This window comes from Aethalodelphis obliquidens, unplaced genomic scaffold, assembly GCF_003676395.1.
Source record: "Aethalodelphis obliquidens isolate GAN/ISIS:26980383/991018 unplaced genomic scaffold, ASM367639v1 scaffold34, whole genome shotgun sequence".
In the NCBI taxonomy this organism is placed as follows: Eukaryota; Metazoa; Chordata; class Mammalia; order Artiodactyla; family Delphinidae; genus Aethalodelphis; species Aethalodelphis obliquidens.
In genome coordinates this window covers 1,959,530-1,979,586 of record NW_020837978.1, presented here as the reverse complement: position 1 = coordinate 1,979,586, position 20,057 = coordinate 1,959,530, and the positions used below count along the sequence as shown (strand labels likewise).

At 47.6% G+C, this 20,057-nt stretch overlaps 1 protein-coding gene and 1 long non-coding RNA gene across 4 annotated transcripts in view; one reads left to right on the top strand and one right to left on the bottom strand.

Moving 5' to 3' along the window:
• Positions 1-3,811: 3,811 nt before the first annotated feature.
• Positions 3,812-13,748, bottom strand: LOC113631673 (uncharacterized). The gene is made up of 3 exons (XR_003437493.1): positions 12,453-13,748; positions 7,535-9,445; positions 3,812-6,641 (listed from the first exon to the last, which is right to left on the bottom strand). It is a non-coding gene; the product is annotated as an uncharacterized LOC113631673 (long non-coding RNA).
• A 4,822-nt stretch (positions 13,749-18,570) lies between these two features.
• The window catches only part of LOC113631672 (serpin B6), a 12,642-nt gene continuing 11,155 nt past the window's right edge, over positions 18,571-20,057 (top strand). The window contains exon 1 of one of the 3 annotated variants that reach the window (XM_027128234.1): positions 18,571-18,679. Coding sequence is in view for 1 of the 3 variants with exons in the window: in XM_027128233.1 (XP_026984034.1) it covers positions 18,898-18,950 (53 nt within the window). In the remaining 2 variants the exon portion in view is untranslated. The other 2 variants (XM_027128235.1, XM_027128233.1) reach the window with 2 other exon arrangements.

Below are 20,057 nucleotides of genomic sequence, written 5' to 3'. Positions count from 1 at the left end.
TAACATTTTCGAGATGAGAAATTCTAGAAACGGAGAACAAATAAGTGGTTGCCAGGGTTTGGGGGGCGGGTGTGATTATAAGAGGGACCTTGTGGTGATGGGAATGTTCGGTGTGTGACCGCATCCTAGTGGTGACGTTGTACTGTGGTTTGGCCAGATGTTTCTATTGGGGAGGCTGGGTAAAGAGCACATAGGATGAAGGTTCAAGGCCAAGGAGAGCCCCTAGAAGGCAGAGAGGTACTGAACCGTAGCCTGCTGATGGGTGGGCGAGGGGTGCTGGTGAGCAGTTTGGGCTAATTTTCTCCTTTTCCCCTTTTCCAGCACTTTCTGGCTTGTAACACCTCATTTGGTAGCCCACCTACCATTGCGACCCACCCAAGGACCCTCCCCAAATGCTCTGCCTTGATTTCCGGTGTCCTGGGATGGCCCTATAGAGCAGAAGGCATATTTTCCCCGCTTGTGTAATGTTCCTAATGAAAATAACTGCAGCTGCTGTTTGCACACCAGCGTCAGGGGGTGGTCTGTCTGCAGCTGATGTTTTCCTTGGGTTCAGAAGTGAGGACATGGCCTCGCTGTGACATGCTCTCATGCCAGCAGGAGACAGGCCACCTTGTCTTGTGAGCCCAGGAGGTCCTGGGGGACGTTTTCATTTTAGAATGACCTTTATCCGAATGAAAAGTTGTAGAGGCATTTCCGAATGTATTAGAACGTCCTCAAAGATGAAATTTGGTTGTTCTCCCCCCTTTCTTGTAAGACTCACTGAGATGATGTCCTCATATCATCTTTGTGTCTCAGAAAGTAAATGAGTGCAACTAAGAAAGGTAGGTGTAGGCGCTCTGAAATAACTGAAGGTAGGCTTCCTTACAAGGAGGGCGAGTGACGCTGTTGTCCCGTGGGAGGGGTGTGTTCACGTCTTTTGTGCTACGAGGACCTATAAGGAAAACAGCCAGACCTCCGGGTGGTGTGGATCCCGTGGGAGGACCCGGTAACTGTGGAGCAGCAGGTGCTGGAACCAGCCCGGGAGCCGTCCAGTCCTTGGTGTGGGAATGAAAGCGCTGAGCTCTAAGAGAGACTAAGATGCGACATCACCTCTGAAAACCAGCAGGTGCAGGGAGCACCTGGGGCCGCGCTTTGGTTCAAGGCCGCCACGCGACAGCACCATCTTGTGGCCGCTCGAGGAATCACAGGTGTGGATGGAGCGTTGCCGGTGGGGAAGAGCAGCTGGCCGGCCCTCCTTCCCTTGGCCTTCAGGATGTTGGAAGAGCCAGTGATTGATTCAGTAGGAGCCCGTCCGGCAAAGGGAAATAACAGAACTCCGTGCTAATCTGGCATTTACTGCAAACAAATAAGATGGAACCGCATTTGTATCCTGAGTCCAAGGAGGAGGTGGTGCTCTTAAAACGAGATAAATAGGTTTAGCATCAGCAATAAGCATCGCCTCTAGGGGCTCCCCTTGCTGTGAAGAAATGCAGGCACAGGCTTAGGCATCCCAGGCAAGTGGGCAGTTAAGCCAGCTGTATACTACCTTTTCTCCCCAACTCCCCCTGTTTGTGTTTCAGATGAAAGTTAACATCGAGGGCTACCTTAAGACTAATCGAAGTAGCCTGAACTTTCTCCTAGAGAAGTAGTTACTTTTGGTTTTATTTAATGACTTTTCTTTCCCTCTGCTAACAGCATCCCCTTTCTTTTTGGAAACAAACTCTTCCCAATAACATAGTTATTTTTTTTATTGTAGTAAAATCTGTATAAGATTTGCCATTTCAACCATTTTAAGTACACAATTCTGTGGCATTAATTACATTCACAATGTTATGCAACATCACTAGTTGTATTTCCAAAAATTCTTCATCACCCCAAACAGAAACTCAGTAATCATTAAGCAGTAACTCCCCCCTCCACCCAGGTCCTGGTAACATATAATCTTCTTTCTGTCTCCATGAATTCGCCTGTTCTAGATATTTCATACAAATGGAATCATACAATAGGTGGCCTTTTGTGTCTGGCTTACTTCACTTAGCAAAATGTTTTCAAGGTTGGCCTTCCCTGGCGGCGCAGTGGTTGAGAGTCCGCCTGCCGATGCAGGGGACATGGGTTCGTGCCCCGGTCCGGGAAGATCCCACATGCCGCGGAGCGGCTGGGCCCGTGAGCCATGGCCGCTGAGCCTGCGTGTCTGGAGCCTGTGCTCCGCAACGGGAGAGGCCACAAAAGTGAGAGGCCCGCGTACCCCAAAAAAAAAAAAAAAAAAAAAAAAATGTTTTCAAGGTTCATCCGTATCGTAACATATATCAGAGCTGCATTCCTGTCTATGGCTGAGTACACTTCCAGTTTATGAATAGACCACATTTTGTTTATCCTTTCATATGTTGATGGACACTTGGGTCATTTGGCTATTGCGAATAATCCTGCAATAAATATTGGTGCACAAGTATCTGAGTCCCTTTAAAAAAATCCTTTGGGTGTATACCTAGGAGTGAAATTGCTGGGTCATCTGGTAACTGTTTAACTTTTTAAGGAACTGCCTAACTGGTTTTCACAGTGGCTCCACCGCTTTACATTCTCACTGATTCCTCCACGTTTCTCACCAACATTTGTTATGTTGCTTTTTTGGTTATCATTATACCGGTCCTAACATCTGAAGGGGTGTCTCACTGTGGTTTTGTTTTGCATTTCCCTGATGACTAATGATGTTGAGCATCTTTTCTTGGGCTCATTGGCCATTTGTACACCTTCTTTGGTGAAATGTCTATGCAAGTCCTTTGCCCATTGTTTAATTGGGTTGTTTGTTGTTGAATGATAAGAGTTCTTTATACATTCTGGATAGTATCAGATATATAATTTGCAAATATTTTCTCCCATTCTGTAGGTTGCCTTTCACTATTTTTTGGCCCTATTCCTCTAAAAACAATTGACCAGAGTTTTTTCTTAGTTCCTTTCTATTGTTACTTCTACCTTGCTGCTGAGTTCCCAAGGAAAAGAACTTGGAGGCGGTTTGGAGGCACAGGCAGGGAACGTGTGCAGGGAACATGTTGGGTGTCTGAATATTTTCAGGTTTCTTTGGACATTTCGGGGTGAGTAGATGTTTTGTGTTTTCAAGGTGTCTTTTGTCTCCAACTGAAGATCGTCCAAACTCTGAAATCTCGAGGCAATTTTATGGTTTTTCTCAAACATAACTAAAAGACACTGACCCCTGCTAGCTTCATTAGGAAATGAGCTATTGTGTTGATTTCCTAACAAAACCCCTGCTTTCTGAGAACTTTCACTTCCTGCGGTGCTTTGGGACGGTCAGCTGCTTGTCGAGAGTGATCAATCTTGATTCCTCAAAAGCTGTGGCTGGAATTCTAATGACGATATATTATGAACTGGCTTTTTGCATTAATAAGTCTTAAGTGGTATTGTCCCAACAAAATGGTAATCTAGAGATTAGATTCAAATAAAAAGCTCTTTGTGATTAAATAGGTTTTTGATGTTAAATGGCCAGTCATGCCATGAATAACTGACTCATCAAAAATGAGAACAGGGCTTCCCCGGTGGCGCAGTGGTTAAGAATCCGCCTGCCACTGCAGGGGACACGGGTTCGAGCCCTGGTCCGAGAAGATCCCACATGCCGCAGAGCAATGAAGCCCGTGCACCACAACTACCGAGCCTGCGCTCTAGAGGCAGTGTGCAGCAACTACTGAGCCCGTGCGCCACAACTACTGAAGCCCGCGTGCCTAGAGCCCGTGCTCCGCAACAAGAGAAGCCACCGCAATGAGACGCCTGCGCACCGCAACGAAGAGTAGCCCCCGCTCACCGCAACTAGAGAAAGCCCACGCGCAGCAACGAAGACCCAACACAGCCAGAAATAAATAAATAAATTTTTAAAAAATGAGAACAAAAGCTTCTCACATTTTAACTAAGATTTAGTTGACAACCAAATACTGGCAACTTTAACATGCTTTTCAAAATTACTTTTGCATGTAATACTTGGACCCAAGCAAAGCTTGAACTCCCTCTCTCCACCCCAAACCAGTCCGAGCATTTTGGCAACCGTATGATTAGAGGTATTAGGCTCTCATGGTACACAGTGATGTATGATGGGTGAAAGTTTGCTTAAAAATTAGAAGGAAAGGGTACTTTCAAGATTGTACCACTGGAATTGCAAATATAATGAAGCCAAAATTCTGTTCTATGACTTTTCTTCCTACTTTATCTATGACTCAGTAATGAACCTTGGGTGACGGAATGTGAACTGACTGCTCCCTGCTACTCGAGGACAAGCTAAAAGGGCACTTAATATTTCTGGGTAATTATTAGAAATAAGAATAGTATGGGGTAATGCCCATTAGCACTTACACAGCACTTACTGTGTTCTATCAGTGTGGAAGGTTCTTTACATGGATTAACTGACTTAATCCCAACAGCACCATAATGCAGTTCCTACTGTTATTTCCATTTTACAGATGAGAAAACTGAGGTCCAAAGAGTCTAGTTAAGATGCAAAGCAGTCTGGCTCCAGAGCCCACCTTTAACTATGATAATGAGTTAAAGAGAAGTATCCCCAGTGATAGGGCTAAAAGTGGGTGTAGGGAAGTAGGAGGTTATTCATTTTTCATAAGATTAAAAAAAACCCCGTAAATCAAAACCACAAACTGTATAAAAATGGAGTCTATCTCGCAAGGAGCTGAGAATTGAAGGCGTGCTGAGATGAGCACCTCTTTGTATCCTCTGTTCAGCTTTGCAGGCAGCAGCAAACAACAGCAACGACCATAGAACGAACTCTGCCCCCCTGTAAGGGTGCCGGAGTAGCCTTCGAAGCACATTAACGCGATTCAAAGTACGTATACAGCACACCTGTGTCTGCACGCATCTTGGTTGGCCCTTAATTCAAGCCTGCTTTCCAATGTCTTTTACTTTCTTGCTAATGTCCTTTGACACATAAAAATGTTTAATTTTGATGAAATCCAATTTATTTATTTTATTTATTTTTGTTGTTTTTGCTTTGAGCTTTTGGTGTCATATCTAAGAGCCCATTGCCAAACCCAAGGTCATGAACATTTACTCCTATGTTTTCTTCTAACAATTGTATAGTTCTAGCCTTGTATTTAGGTTGTTGATCAATTCTGAGTTATTTTTGTATGTGGTGTGAAGTAAGGGTAGAACTTCATCCTTGTGAGTGGGAATCCAGTTGTCCCAGCATCTTCCATGGAAGAGAATATTCTTTACCGCATTGAATGGACGTGGCACCCTTATCAAAATCAGCTGACTATAAATGTTTTAAACGAGGTTTCTTTTTTTCATTTTCACAAGATGATCATGTGGTTTTTTTCTCTTTATACTATTCATGTGATGTATGACAGTGACAGATTTTCTTATGTTGAACCACCCTTGCATTCTTGGACTAAATCCCACTTGGTCATGATGTATAATCCTGTTAATATCTTGTTGGATGCAATTTGCTAGTATTTTGTTGAGGATTTTTGCATCAATATTCATAAGGAATATTATCCTGCGGTTTTATTTTCTTGTGATGTCTTTGTCTTGCTTTGATATCAGGGTATGAGTTCAGAAGTCCTCCCTCCTCTTTAATTTTTTAGAAGAATTTGAGAAGCCTCAGTGTTAGAATTCACCAGTGGGCTACCTGGTCCTGGCCTTTTCTTTGTTGAGAGGTTTTCTTTTTTCTTTTTTTTGAAAAGTTAACATTAAACTGAGATACTTGGTTTGTGGGGTCATCGAGGGGAATCTGGGGAATTAAGGATTATGTATAATTTAATTCAGGCCCGTAACAGTTTCTTAATTTATTTCCCTGCAATAGACTTTCCCATATTCTGGCCATTCCAAATGTCACGGGTAATTATGTTTTCTAAATCATTTCTTTTCTCTGTCACACAATACTCAGAAAGCTTGACTGTCTTCCTATTGCTTGTAGAATTAATTTAAAAAATTTTAGCCTTGCACTCAGTCTTCCCTTTGACTGTTTCTCACCTAAGCTCTAAAGGAACTGCTTCTCCTGTCCTCGTGGGAACTATGTTCCAGGGAAACTGGTTTATTCATTCTCACGTCCGTACCTACTTCCTTCTGGTTAAACCTGAAGTAGGGAAGTGTTCAGAGCAAAGTCCTACCAATTATAAGCTGTGATATTGAGTGATCATCCCAAAGGCACCTGTGTGCATTTTTAATTCATGTTAGGCTTTTTAAATAAAGAGGCTTTAAGTGGAGACGATTCTGCTGATGTTACGTGCTCTACCTCAGTGCAAATGTATATTGCCTGTGTTTTTCCCAGACCTTAGGGACAGTAGATTATAGTCACGCTCTGCTAACCTCATTTGTTCCAGGAAAAAGTAGAACAATTTCAGAGGAATATCATGGCCAACCATCTGCTGGTCCAAGTGAGCAATCTGGAAATCATGCTAGGTCCCCCTCCCCCCTCCCCAACAACCCCCAGGACCTGCCTGAGTTCTTCTTAACCAGCTTTCCCCTCCATGCCCTCCACCCCGGGCCACAGCCCTGCTCACCACCTGCCACCTTTCACCCGAAGCATGGCGGCCCAGATACTCCTGACCTCTGCATCCCATCTGTCTGCGTTGCTGCAGAGCCGTTTTCCCGATGCATAACTCTGCTTCCGTGACCCCGCAGCTCGGAATTCTTCAGGGACTCTCCGCAGCCTGTAAGATAAAACACGAATTTATTGGCCTGACAGATGAGGCCCTTCATAGGTGTCCAGCCTGAACTGCCTCATGTTTAGTGGTCCGGCAATAGTAGGTTATCTGTCTCCTCAACCATGAGCACTTTGATGAGTTTCCCCATCCCTAGTTTGGAATTCTCTCCTCCTGGGTGTCCCCTGGGCTCATCCTCATTCTTCAGATCTCAGCTGAGTGTCATGGATTCTGGGACCCCTTCTTAACTCCCCAGCCAGACTTCTAGCTGCTTCTCCTTTTCCTGCCCCTCAGGCTTAGCGTCACTACAGCACATACCACGTCAACTGTCATTTATTTGCATATCCGTATAAGGAAAAACCTCTGTTCGGTCTTTTCCCGAATAGAGAATAACCCGGTTCTTCCCTCCCATGTTTCTCTTCTTTATTCCTCGTACAAAGCACCTCACTTCTGACGCTTCTGGTCACCAAATGTGTGGGAGGTTTTCCCACACCACACCAAGCAATTCCCATGACACCAGCTGGGTGTCCTGCAATTTAAGTCAATTCTAACACTGTGTACCTGGAGACAGCGTCAGATCCCACAGGTTAAGGGCTCAGCCCCCCAAGGCTGCTCCCTGTCCCACAGATGACGGTCACAAGTCCCCAAGTTACCCACACCTTCTGTAGGATTTGGCTACAAATCAGAGGTTCTCACGACCCCCTCCTCAGGGTGGGTTAATTTGTTGCAGTGCCTCAAAGAATTCAGGGAAACACGAACGTTTACCAGTTTATGAAAGGATATAGTAAAGGACAGATGAAGAGATGCACAGGGCGAGGTCTGGGAGGGTCCTGAGCGCAGGAGCCTCTGTCCCCCTGGAGTTGGGGTGCGTCACCCCCCTCCATGTGGCTGTGCTCACCCACCTGGAAGCTCTCTGAACCCCACGCTAGTGGGATTTTACGTACGGAGGCTTCCTCACGTGGGCATGATCCATTATTAATTCCATTTTTCAGATCTTCTCCCTTCTCAAGAGAGTGTGGGGTGGTGGGGCTGAAGATTCCAAGCTTCTAATCACAGGTGGGTCTTTCCAGTGAGCAGCCCTCAACCAGGAGCCCGCCCAGAGTCACCTCATTAGAACAAAAGACACTCCTATCACCCAGGATATTACCAGGGTTTCAGGAGCTCTGTGTCAGGAACGGGGATCAAAGACCAAATATTAGAACAAGAGATGCTCCTCGTGTTCTCATCACTTAGGAAATTACAAGGGCTCCGGAGCCCTGTGCCAGGAACCGGTGGCAGACTCCAGTGCACATTTTTTCTATTATCTCACAATATCTATCTGGTATCGTGAGGCCAGGGACCGTGTCCCCTACCACGACGTCTCCAGACCCTAGTGTAACTCCTGGTCTATAGAGTAGGTGCTCAATAAAAGTTTGTGGAATGAATAAACAGTCACAGCACCAGCTAGTGCGTCACGGTTGCCATTTCATGCACGCTGGGTGGTTCAGGTAATAAAGTTATTAAAGGCGATGCGCAAACATCAAGTTCGCCAGGAATAACGCCGTAGATGACCCCAGGACCTGGCCGTGGTGCTGCTCAGACAGCCCACAGGAGGAGAGCGCCCCAGGGTCCTCGTGCAGGTCTCACGTTGCCTTGGAGGTGGGATGGCCCTGGGAAGAGAGAGGAAGCATGTGTGCTGGTGGCAGTTGGGGTCGGGGAGGGGAACGCGGCAGAATGACAGAGGGGCGGATGATGGAGCCCCTCCCTTGACCCTTGCCCTTCTTCCTGATGAGGGGCTGAGGTTCTCTACCTCAGGCTGGATGGGAGTCTAGAATATGCTGGAACCACTTGCTTTGTTTAAAAAGGACAATGTTCTGACCACCCTCCCCACGCAGGAATAATGAAAATGCATATATCTCAGGTCCCTTTTGGCTTTTGTCCTGTGACTGCTGTAAAACATTAATGAACGGAAACCTGTTAAACAGAGTCGGGAGACCAGCAGGGGGCGCTCTTACCCCTGCACTGACAGCCCAGCTCAACAGAAGAAAGACTCCCATTCTTTCCCGCCAGGACTCAGCCAATGAAAGGCTGCGGCTCTGCTTACTAAGCCCGCCTCCTCCCTTGTCCCGCCTATAAGTGTCTCCTTCCTCTGCCGTGTGGGCACTTGCACGTGGCTGCCGTGGTTGAGCCCCCGAATTGCAATTCTCTGCTGATCCTGAATAAACTCATCTTTGCTGGAGAATACCTGGCCATCTATTTGCTTCAGGTCAACGTACCCAAGCCTGCATTTTGCAATCAACCCCCCTGCCCTTTGTGGGAAACCCAGTGAGTCTTCAAGGGCATCCCACTCCCCGAGCACTAAGCCTGGCCGAGAAGGCACCCTCCTGGATCTCCAAGGCCACTGCTCTGTAAAGCAGGTCCCATTCCAGCCCCCGTGCCATGGGGGCAGCAGCTGGGGGGTCTTGGTGCTCCCCAGGCAGCACAGACTGGCTGAAAGTGGCCTCGTGACAGCTGAGCCCTGCTCGCCAGAGTTTTTTTTTTGTTTGCTTGTTTAGTTTGAGCAGCTTCGTCGCCACAGGGCCCCATCAGGACTGCTCTGGTCAAGCCACTAGGTCTGCTCATTTGGCATCTGAGGAGGCAGTTCTTGAGTTCCTCATGCAGATTCATCCAGCTCCCTTCAGCAGTGACCTGGGGCCTCAGGGCAAGGCTGCCAGAGTCAGCTGCACCCTCGCAGACCCTATCCCAGACAGCAGGTTCTGGTTCATCTCGCTCTGCGTTGCATTGTGAAATGGATCGCCCAGGTGATTCCCGACCAGATGAGAAAGTCAGCTTCTCTAGATGAGAAGAAAGAGAGAGAAAAAGTGAGAGAGCGAGCGAGCGAAACCTCTATTCAGTTACTTAACTATGTCTTAAAAATTTATGATCAGGAATATTAAAAAAACTCAAGTAACAAGATTCTCTTAATTTAACTCAGATTTTAAGTGACAGTATAATTGCAAAATAATTGAATAAAGTAAAATGACTGAAACCCAGATTCTGAAGAACATCTTCCAGGTTTCAGGTCATTCACAGCATAGATGAGCCCCCTCTAAGCCTTGCAGAGCCTCACCTCTGGGCACCTGTCCTTCAGGTGCTGGGTTAACGTATCAGGCTGGAAAGTGCAACTTTCATCTGAGCCATTAGATGAAAGACCTAAATAACACAAATACTTATCAAGCTCGAAATAAGCAGCGTTGCTTTGCTTCACTATTGTCCTCTGGACAGAACAATCATTTTTCAGTTTAGAGTTTCCTTTAAATCAATTTCCTAAGTTCCTAGTACCTTATGGTTGTTTCTGATTGTTGCTCTTTGGAAAGCAAATGACGTGCTCAGCTCTGTTCCATCCTTAAAACACACACCTTCCTTCCAGCTTACCTGCAGCTCTGGCCAGCACTCTCTCCCTCTCCCAAAGAGCTACCTCCACACCTCTCCGTGCCCGGATCCCATGCACCCTGGTGTTTGTCCCACTGTCACTGAGGGGACTGCTGACCTGCAGCGAGAAGCGGCCTCTTCCCGTCCTCACTCTCTGCTTCCTCCAGGACCAGCAGCTGATGCTATACCTACCGGCCCTGCTTCCCACAGCCCAACGTCTTCCTGCCCCCGCCTCCATCTTCCTGGCTGTGGGCCAGCACAACCCGCACACGGCTTCCAGCACCTTCATCCCGTACCTGAGTCTGTTCCTACCGTCTCCTGGACACCTTCACCATGAGCCCCTTCTGACTCAAACCAATTCTTCATCTGACCTTCCCCTCTCCTCCCCTCGTATTCTCTCAGGTAATTACATCACCTTGAATTCAATTATCCGAGTTGGGTAATTGGAACACCACTCTTTCCCTGGTCCCTCCCCGCAGGCCACCTGCTCATCAGATCCTGCGATTTCTGCCCCCTCATCAGCCCCGGCCTCACCAGCATTACCGCCAGTGGGTTGAGGCCCACCTGCCTGTGCTCATATCCCTGAGGGCCACTCCTAAGTGGCCCTGCTACTCCTTGCTCTGCGTCCAACCCATCCCAAGGGCAGTGCTAGAGTCAGGTGAAAAGGGAGGGAGGGAAGGAAACGAATGAGTGAATAAAAGAATGAGTCATGTTACTCCTTCAGTTAGAATCCTACAACGGTTCCTCATTGCTTGACAGATAAGACCCCAGTTCCTCAGGACGGCCTCGGGGCTTTTTCCAGTCCAGCCCAGCCCAGCCCGACCCTTTCAACCCTACTTGGCCTCACCTTGGCCACTCCCCGGCCCACATCCTGTACCCCACCCTGAAAGCACCTCCCAGGAGCCCTTTCACACACTCCCGGGATTGACCCTGCCTGGGCGGCTCCTCTTCCTCTCTCCACCTGGACAGTCACCCCTCCCCCAAGACCCAGCTCCCCTGACACCCCCGTGAATCTGTCCCAAGCCCCACGGCATCATCGCTGGCTCCATCCTTCTGTTCCCATCACGCTGTGTGCGTGCCCATCAGAGCCGCCGCCCACTACACTGAGACACAATCTCTTTTTCCCATCCATCTGAACGGCGAGAAGGGAAAGGACCGTGTTTTATTCCTCAACTCCATTATGACCTGATACAGTACTCAGTACAATAAATGTCTAACACATGGAGTTTGGGGTTTTCCAGCTCTGCTACCTAGTGGGGCTTCAAGGGTATGAAGGTGCTATGAGTCCAAGCATCTGAATGTGAAAGGTGGTTTCCGGTTTGAAAAAAAAAGGAAGTCACTGGGGACTTCCCTGGTGGCACAGTGGTTAAGAATCCGCCTGCCAATGCAGGGGACACGGGTTCGAGCCCTGGTCCAGGAAGATCCCACATGCTGCGGAGCAACTAAGCCCACATGCCACAACTACTGAGCCCATATGCCACAACTACTGAAGCCCACGCGCCTAGAGCCCGCTCTCTGCAACGAGAAGCCACTGCAGTGAGAAGCCCACGCACCTCAACAAAGAGTAGCCCCCGCTTGCTGCAACTAGAGAAAGCCAGCACGCAGCAACGAAGACCCAACGCAGCCAAAATAAAAAGATATGAAGAGCTAAGTATCATAGGTTGCTGACAGAACATGCTCTATGTCATTTGGAGGACTTCTGTTGTTTGTAGGAAACATTGCAGTGTTCACTGTCTCTACGGAAACCGGATAGATGTAGATAGTTGCCTGGAACTTATTTTATGCCCCCGTTTGGAGAGCAGAGGTTCTAGCTAGCCCTGGACCAGCCTCAGAGTTTTGCATTATAGATGTGTGGTAAATATCCATGTAATTAGCTTGGGTTAGTAAGCAATTGACCTAATCATGGATGGTTTAACCCATTAGGGTAAGTTTTTGTTGCTTATCTAAGGCCCCAGTTGACTATTTAGAGACGACCTTTCTTGGCTCATTCACTGTGGTCTGATTTCTAAAAGACGTGGCTAAGTCAATCCAAATCCATCCCTACCACGCACGTAAAGCAGAAACGCTCTTTACGTTTTGCAAGTCAGTCAATCCACGCAATACTGAAAAATGCACGTGGAATGCATTAATGACACAAGAGTCACAGTGAGAGGCCCAGAGTTAGGAGAGGACCACCTTCTCCTCCTTTTGTGTTGGAGCTGAAATGTCAGCAGGACAAATGCACTGACTCAGGGAGATGTTTACTGGCTGCTCTGTGGTCGGGTCGTGCGTGAGTTGCTGCGTGTGCTCTAATGTCAAAACTGACTTGTGTTAAATGACCTGGATACGGGTCACAACATGCTTTTTGAGTGTTTTGTCCAACAAATTATTTCCAACATTTGAAAGAAGGATTATTTTCAAAACTAAAACACAATGAGAGAAAACATTGACCTGTAACAATCCCAAATTCATAAATAAAATGAGCTGTGTTTAGAAACCATGATCAAGATTTTGTTCATCTCTGTTTCCACAGGACTGACTGTAAATGCAGACTGCTTGATCCACACCTGAAAGGCTCTGTTTCCTTTTATCTTACAGTGAGTACTGAGGTCCTTTGAAATGGACTTCAAACAAGTTCCCCATCCAGGGACATTTGGGGAAAGAAAATGCCATTTTATTGCTGAGTGAAGGCCAGATGTTCTGTCAGCGTTGGCAGCAGGGACCAATTAGCTGGGATCAGAAAGAAAACGGCATTCTCTGGAGTCATTTTTGTTGACATCATTGTTATATCTGAGGTGAATTCTGTAAACATTAGACACCAGTGAATCACCAAGTCCTACTGAGCAATAACTGTGTGTGTCCTTCTGCAAACAGGCTGGGGTGCTCTTTCCTCACCATTGACCCCCCCAAACTCAGCTTCCAAGACAATTACCATGGCTCATTCTGTGAGTGAAGGTCCAAACACGGAAAAGCCTTGAGGGAAACGAAGATGCGGGTGAGACGCAGGAGTTCCTTGCCTTTCCATCCTCCTCGTGGCCTGTGGTCCAGAGAGAGTGTGACGCTCTCCATCGGCGAGTTAATGACTGAACAACAGGAATCAGGAAGAGCGGAGAAAAAGCACGGAAGAGCTCTGAGGAACGGTGGAGTGATGACCTTTAGATCTTCAGCCGTGAGGCTCTGGAGACAGTTTGCCAGGGGTCTTGTTTAAAGAATGCCAGCAACCTCTTCCCTCTGTAAATCAGTGGCTAACGGGGGGGGGGGGGTGGAAATCCCGTAAGCATTTCCAGTGAAACCACATCAAGCTGGTGTTTCATGCTTGGTTAGAGACAATTGAGACCCAGGCCTTTGTCACACACGACCTGTGATCGGAGTAGTTCTTCAATTGTGTACTCATATCATCTATTTTTAAATATCTGATTACTTTTGGGTTTGATTCTGTTTTTCATTAAAAGCCTGTTCAGATATTAAGTTATGAAAATGTGATAAATATGCATTCGACAACTTTATGCTAAGAGAAATCTTTCTAGAAGGATACTGAGCCTAGAATTATTGGCCTACATAATTTGGAAACAGTTCTCCAACCTAATTTGAATCCAGACAGGGTGGTAGAGAATACTGGTCTACAGAACCCCTGCCTAGGTCTCCCTGCCAAGTAAACCTATTTTTATTTACTTTTTATTTTTTTTATTTTTTATCATTTTGCGGTACGCGGGCCTCTCACCGCTGCGGTCTCTCCCGCTGCGGAGCACAGGCTCCGGACGTGCAGGCTCAGCGGCCATGGCTCACGGGCCCAGCCGTTCCGCAGCACATGGGATCCTCCCGGAGCGGGGCACGAACCCACGTCCCCTGCATCGGCAGGCAGACTCTCAACCACTGCTCCACCAGGGAAGCCCAAACCTATCTTTAGAAAAAGCAAATGAGGTTAGGAATGGCTTGCTCTTTTGTGGAGTCATGCTGGCTTCCTGTGCTTATTTTTTTATTTTCTAGGTATTAACATACTAAAATGTAGGTAGGTTAAGTAATTTACTCTATCAGAGGTATTAGCCACTGCAATCAAACAGGAGAAAACAGTCAGAGACATGAAAATTGGAGGAAGAAATACAACTATCTCTATTTGCAGGTGATATAATATAGCTGTAGGACTCAAGGACTCAAAAGAATCAATTAAAAAAAAAACTCATCCAAATAGTAAGAAAATTCAGTAAGGCAGCAAGTTATAAAGTTAACACATAAAAACAATGTTCTCCTATTCAAACAGAAGCCAGTTGTAAAACATAATGGAAGAAACGTGCTTACTTATAATATCACCGGAAAGATGATAAAATAACTAGGAATAAACTAAATAATAAATGTGCCAATCTTCTATGAAGAAACCTTCAACAGTCCTGAAAAACAAAAAAACATATTTGAGCAAATAGACAGAGCCTGTTCTCAGCTGCGCAGGGGACCGTCAGAGTTTCCCTTCTACTTGTCTGGGTCCTTTGGCTGGTCTAATCGTTGAACTGACATAAGATAGATTAACAGAAGAAAGACAAATTTAGTTTCATATATGGGAGTCCCATGAAAATATAAGACCCAAAGACAGGCAGTTGAGGCTTATATGCCATCCTGAGCTAAGGAATGGGGTGGGGCGGGGCTTCACGGGGCGGGGCGTGGGGGCATTCACTGGACCGTAAGGAGAGCAGATGTCTGCCCCGCTGTGCAGGTAAGTCTTTCAGGTGAAAAGTTATCTCTGGTCACAGCTCTCTTTCTCGGCTAGGCCCCCTATCTACATTCTTTTAGGCAGTTAAGGGAGAGGTTAAAGGTTTTCCTGAGTCTGCTGGGTCTTGGTTGCCTTCTGCTCAAAATAATCCACATGCCGGGGGGCACATTTTGGGGTGGCATGTTCTGCTCCCCTTCAGAGAGGACAGCTAAATCAGGAAGCAATGTTAATTCACCACAGGTAAATTCAGTATGATTCTAACAAATATACCAACACTTTTTTTTTTTTTAGAGTTAGACAAGTTGACTCTCAAGTTCATATGGGAAAATAAAGAAGCAGAGAAAGCCAGGAAAACCCTGAAAGAGAGGAGCGATGAGGAGACTGCCCCGCACCAGGTAGCGACTCGCATCAGGAAAGCTCTGTAGTTGAAAGAGTGACAGATGTGGCTGGATATAACGTTCAGAGCCAGGCATATACAGAAACAGGATATGGGTCCAGAAACGTGCAGACAGCTATTTGGTGTTTAATAAAGGTGGCCTGTCACATCATCAGTGAAAATACAGACTTTGTAACAAATGGAGTTGGAACAACCGGAAAGCCATTTGAAAGAGGAAAAGTTGGATCTACATTTCCCAAACACCAGGATCAACTCTAAATGGATCAGCAGTCTAAATGTAAAAAACAAAACAAAACACAAAAACAGGGGCTTCCCTGGTGGCACTGTGGTTGAGAATCTGCCTGCTAAAGCAGGGGACACGGGTTCGAGCCCTGGTCTGGGAGGATCCCACATGCCGCGGAGCAACTAGGCCCGTGAGCCACAACTACCGAGCCTGCGCGTCTGAAGCCTGTGCTCCGCAACAAGAGAGGCCATGACAGTGAGAGGCCCGCGCACCGCGATGAAGAGTGGCCCCCGCTTGCCACAACTAGAGAAAGCCCTCGCACGGAAATGAAGACCCAACACAGCAAAAATAAATTAATTAATTAATAAACTCCTACCCGCAACATCCAAAAAAAAAAAAAAGCCTTAAAAAAAAAACCATACAAATACTGCAAGAAAACACTGGTGAACTCTATAATCTGGAGAAAGACTTTTAATTATGATGCAAAAATCTATAGACCATAAAGGAAAAATCATTAAATTTGACTACATAAAAAAGATATATGCTAAAATCACCAGAAGCAATGTCAGAAGACAGATGAGAAGCTGGGAGAAAATATGTGTGACATATCACAAAGACTAATTATGCTAATATATAAAGAGCACTTAAGAACCAAGAAGAAAAAGACCAAACCATTTTTAAAAATGAACAGAAGTCATGAGCAGGTCACAGGGTAAAAAATAAATCAGAAAGAGGCAATGGCTTTTAAACATATGAAAAGCATATGATGTTCAACCTCACTCACAGTAAGGGAAATGCTAATTAAACTACCTGAGACAATATTTTCTGACCTATCAGATTGGTAAAAATCCAAAGATATCCAGGCATCACTGTTAGTAAGTCTGTGAAGAAGCACTCGGATATAGCTGGTGAGAGGAAACAATTCCTAACAATTCCAATTTGACAATAACTAATAAAAATATATCTGTATTTAACTTCTGATCCAGCAATCCCATTCCTAAGAATCTAGGAATCATACAAAACAATATTCACACCAAGTTTTTGCTACTGAACGTGTGGTCTGTGACCCAGCAGCATCAGCTACCAGAGAGCGTGTTACAAATGCAGCACCTCAGGATCTAGTGAACTGGAAGCTGCATTTTCTTTTAACATCTTTACTGGAGTATAATTGCTTTACATTGTTGTGTTAGTTGCTGCTGTATAACAAAGTGAATCAGTTATACATATACATATGTCCCCATATCTCCTCCCTCTTGCATCTCCCTCCCACCCTCCCCATCCCACCCCTCTAGGTGGTCATAAAGCACCGAGCTGATCTCCCTGTGCTATGCGGCTGCTTCCCACTAGCTATCTATTTTAGGTTTGGTAGCGTATATATGTCCATGCCACTCTCTCGCTTTGTCACAGCTTACCCTTCCCCCTCCCCGTGTCCTCAAGTCCATTCTCTAGTAGGTCTGCGTCTTTGTTCCCGTCCTGCCCCTAGGTTCTTCAGAACCATTTGTTTTTTAGATTCCATATATAGGTGTTAGCATACGGTATTTGTTTTCTCTTTCTGACACACTTCGCTTTGTATGACAGTCTCTTACAATCATTATCTACAAATAACTCAATTTTGTTTCTTTTTATGGCTAATATTCCATTGTATAAATGTGCCACATCTTCTTTATCCATTCATCTGCCGATGGACACTTAGGTTGCTTCCATGTCCTGGCTATTGTAAATAGTGGAAGCTGCATTTCAACAACACCCTCAGACCGTTTGCACGTGCATTACAGTTTGAGAAGCCCCGCACTAGGTTTTATATGGCAGCGTTATTTGCAATGACGTAAGACTGGAAACAACCCAAATGGCCATCAGTGGCACACAATGAAATACAGTGCAGCCTTGAAAAAGAATAAGGATGATCTCTATGTGCCAAATTAAAAAGAGCTCCAAAATTGAGTGTTAAGTGAAAAAAGCAAGTTGCAGAACTATCGACAGATAACGGATGGACAGATGGAGAGACAGAATGCTACCCTTTTGATAAGAAAGGAGTGGAATATATATACATATACTTTTTTTTTTTTTAACCTGAAGAAACCTTGGAGGAAAGAACCAAACCAAAAGTGATAATCTGAGATCACAGTATTGCAATTTGGGGCACACAGATTCGGGTAGGAACCCAAACCGAGTCACACTGGGAGTAGTAAAAGGAGTCAGGGGCTTTTAAAGGCACGGAAGGCAGGTTGCCGTACTAAGAATTTCAGCTGCCGATGGTGGCAGTAGCTAGTCTTGGCTGACCCTGACTGATCGCTAAGGCCATCACTAGAGGGAGGGGAAGGTCTTACTGTGACAAGTTGCAGGTTGTTCTTGCAGACTCCTTGGAGCTTTTGTGGTTCCGCCCAGTTCAAAGGTTTGTCATTCTACCTGGCGAGGCCGTGCATAAGTCCACCTCCGTGATGGCCTTCCAGCTCCATTTAAAACCCGGTGACATAGTGACTCAATTTTATTTCTCATGTCACAATATATTTATGTTGCTTATTTCTGCAAGAAGATAAGCTGGAAGGATAAAGCTCAGCTAATAAACTTGGGGTGAAAAGGACTGGAGAAGATAAGGGTAGAAGCGAGATATCTCGAAACTTCGTCAATGTTTACTACTCCAAAAATAAAATTAAAACAGTCACTCTGGGAGAGGGATGGCAGGGTTTGCTGCCGGCATCTAGTGGGTAGAGGGGCCAGGACAGCCCTCCTGCAACAAAGACTTATCGGGCTCAGAGGTAAATATAGTGTCGATATTGAGAGCCCCTGGCTTAGGCTAAGGGCAGAAGAGGCACTCAACTACCTGAGGTTTACAAAATTGAACTTATCATTTTGAAGACGAGGATAGCATTTTCCCCACTGCAGTCACCCGAGCCCTTTCCGTTCTCCAAGACTGCTCCGAGGTGGCAGACCAGGATTCCACAGCATTTGTGTAATCTGTCGGTTCCCTGGAGTCCGATTCACACGGGTCGGATAACTGGGCCCTCTGCACACCCAGGAAGAGCGCGGTCTGCTCTGCGCTGTGCGACTCAAGCCCACGTGCCGGGGGGGGGCACCTTTCTGGACTAAGACACAGCGACACCCTGGTCGCCCCACTGAAAGCCTCCGGAGAGCCGGGCCTTCGTTCCATCCACGCCCCAGGCGGCCCCGGGTACGCAGTCACCACCCTGGGAGCGGAAAGGACTCGGCGGCGCACCTGACGCACCTGGCACCCCTGGCGCTCCGCGCGGCCCCGCCCCGCCCCTCCCGCGCGGCCCCACCTCCTGGCCGCGGTATTTGGGGACCCCGGGGCCGTTGTCACCTCCGCTGCCGCCTCGCCCGCTCCGGCCGCGCGCCCGGTGAGTGTCCGGGGCGCTCGGGCCCTGGCGTTGGGCCTGCGCGCGAGGCGGGGAGGCGGGCGGGCGGCCGGGTCGTGACCGCTGAGGACCGGAGGGGTGGACGGGGGCGCGGGTCCAGCTGGGGTTCCCTTTCGGATCCGGCGGAAGTGACGGCGTGGTGAGTGCGGCGGCCGCCGCCGCCCGGGACGCAGAGGACCCTCGGTCTCGCGCACGCTCGCATGGGGGCGGCGCCGAGCCTCCCCGGGGGCCACTCCTGGCCCCGCGCGCACAGGTGACCCCCCGCGGGCGGGCGCCGCAGGGCGCCGGGCGTTGGGAGCCCGGGCGTGGGTGGGGCTGGGGCCCGAGAGAAGCCCGGGTGGCTGCCCAGGCGGCCCGGCTGCCCAGCGGTCTCCCGCCCACCGGGTGGCCGGCGCTCAGGCGCTTTCGGGGGCCTCAGTGAGGACCATTCCGGATCCTGGCACGTGTGTTGTTTGTTAAACTCGCTGCAGGCACGGTGTTGCAAGGTTCGGCATCTTCAGGGCTAAGAGGACCACCGGGGAGAGGTTTTAGTCATACCTGGGGTTGCGCGTGCTGGGTGAGGTCGGCTCTTCAGTTGCTTTCTTCCCCCCCCCCCCCCCCCCCCCCCGCCATAAAGCTCAGTTTTGAGGGAGAGAGTATGGAAAATTAGCCTCACATGCCGCCAGGAATGCGCGGGTGCTGGGGGAAGCTGGGTCAGTGTTGGCACGGCCCCTCCCGGCCCAGCTGGTGTACCTTATGGCCGAGTGGGGAGGGGGAGTGTGAAAAGTAGCCTCTGGACTGAGGTCCTGTGGCTGCGTGGCCGAGGCTCAGAGATGTGCCCCGGCATCAGCAGGAAGGGCTGTGGTTCTCAGGGTTCTCGGTGTGTCCGGCTCTTCCCCACCGCTCGTGAGTGCCTGCATCCCCGGCTTTAGGCCACCCCAGAGAAGGACCACAGTTTTAGTCATACTTGCTCATGTAAGCTGAGTATTTAAAAGCAATATATGAGGCCAGTTCCAATCCACGGCATTTTGTTACAGTTGAGCTTATTGTGGGTAGCTCCAGCCAGCAACCATAGAGTGAAATTAGAGTGAATGGAATCACCATTCTTTTCTGTTTATACAAAGAGTGGCCTCCATCGCACCCAGTGTTTGTCGTTAGACCCCAGGGAAGGCCACACACCTTACACTAACAAGCTTGCTGGACCTGAGATCAGGCCTGGACATCAGCAGAGAGAAAGGAACGTGTAGTTCTACCACCGTTTATTGAATATACCCGCTTGTGCCTCACAGTAAACCTGTAAAGTGGAAGGAATCATCCCGTTTATGTATTAGGCAACACACACACACACACACACACACACACACACACACACACACACACA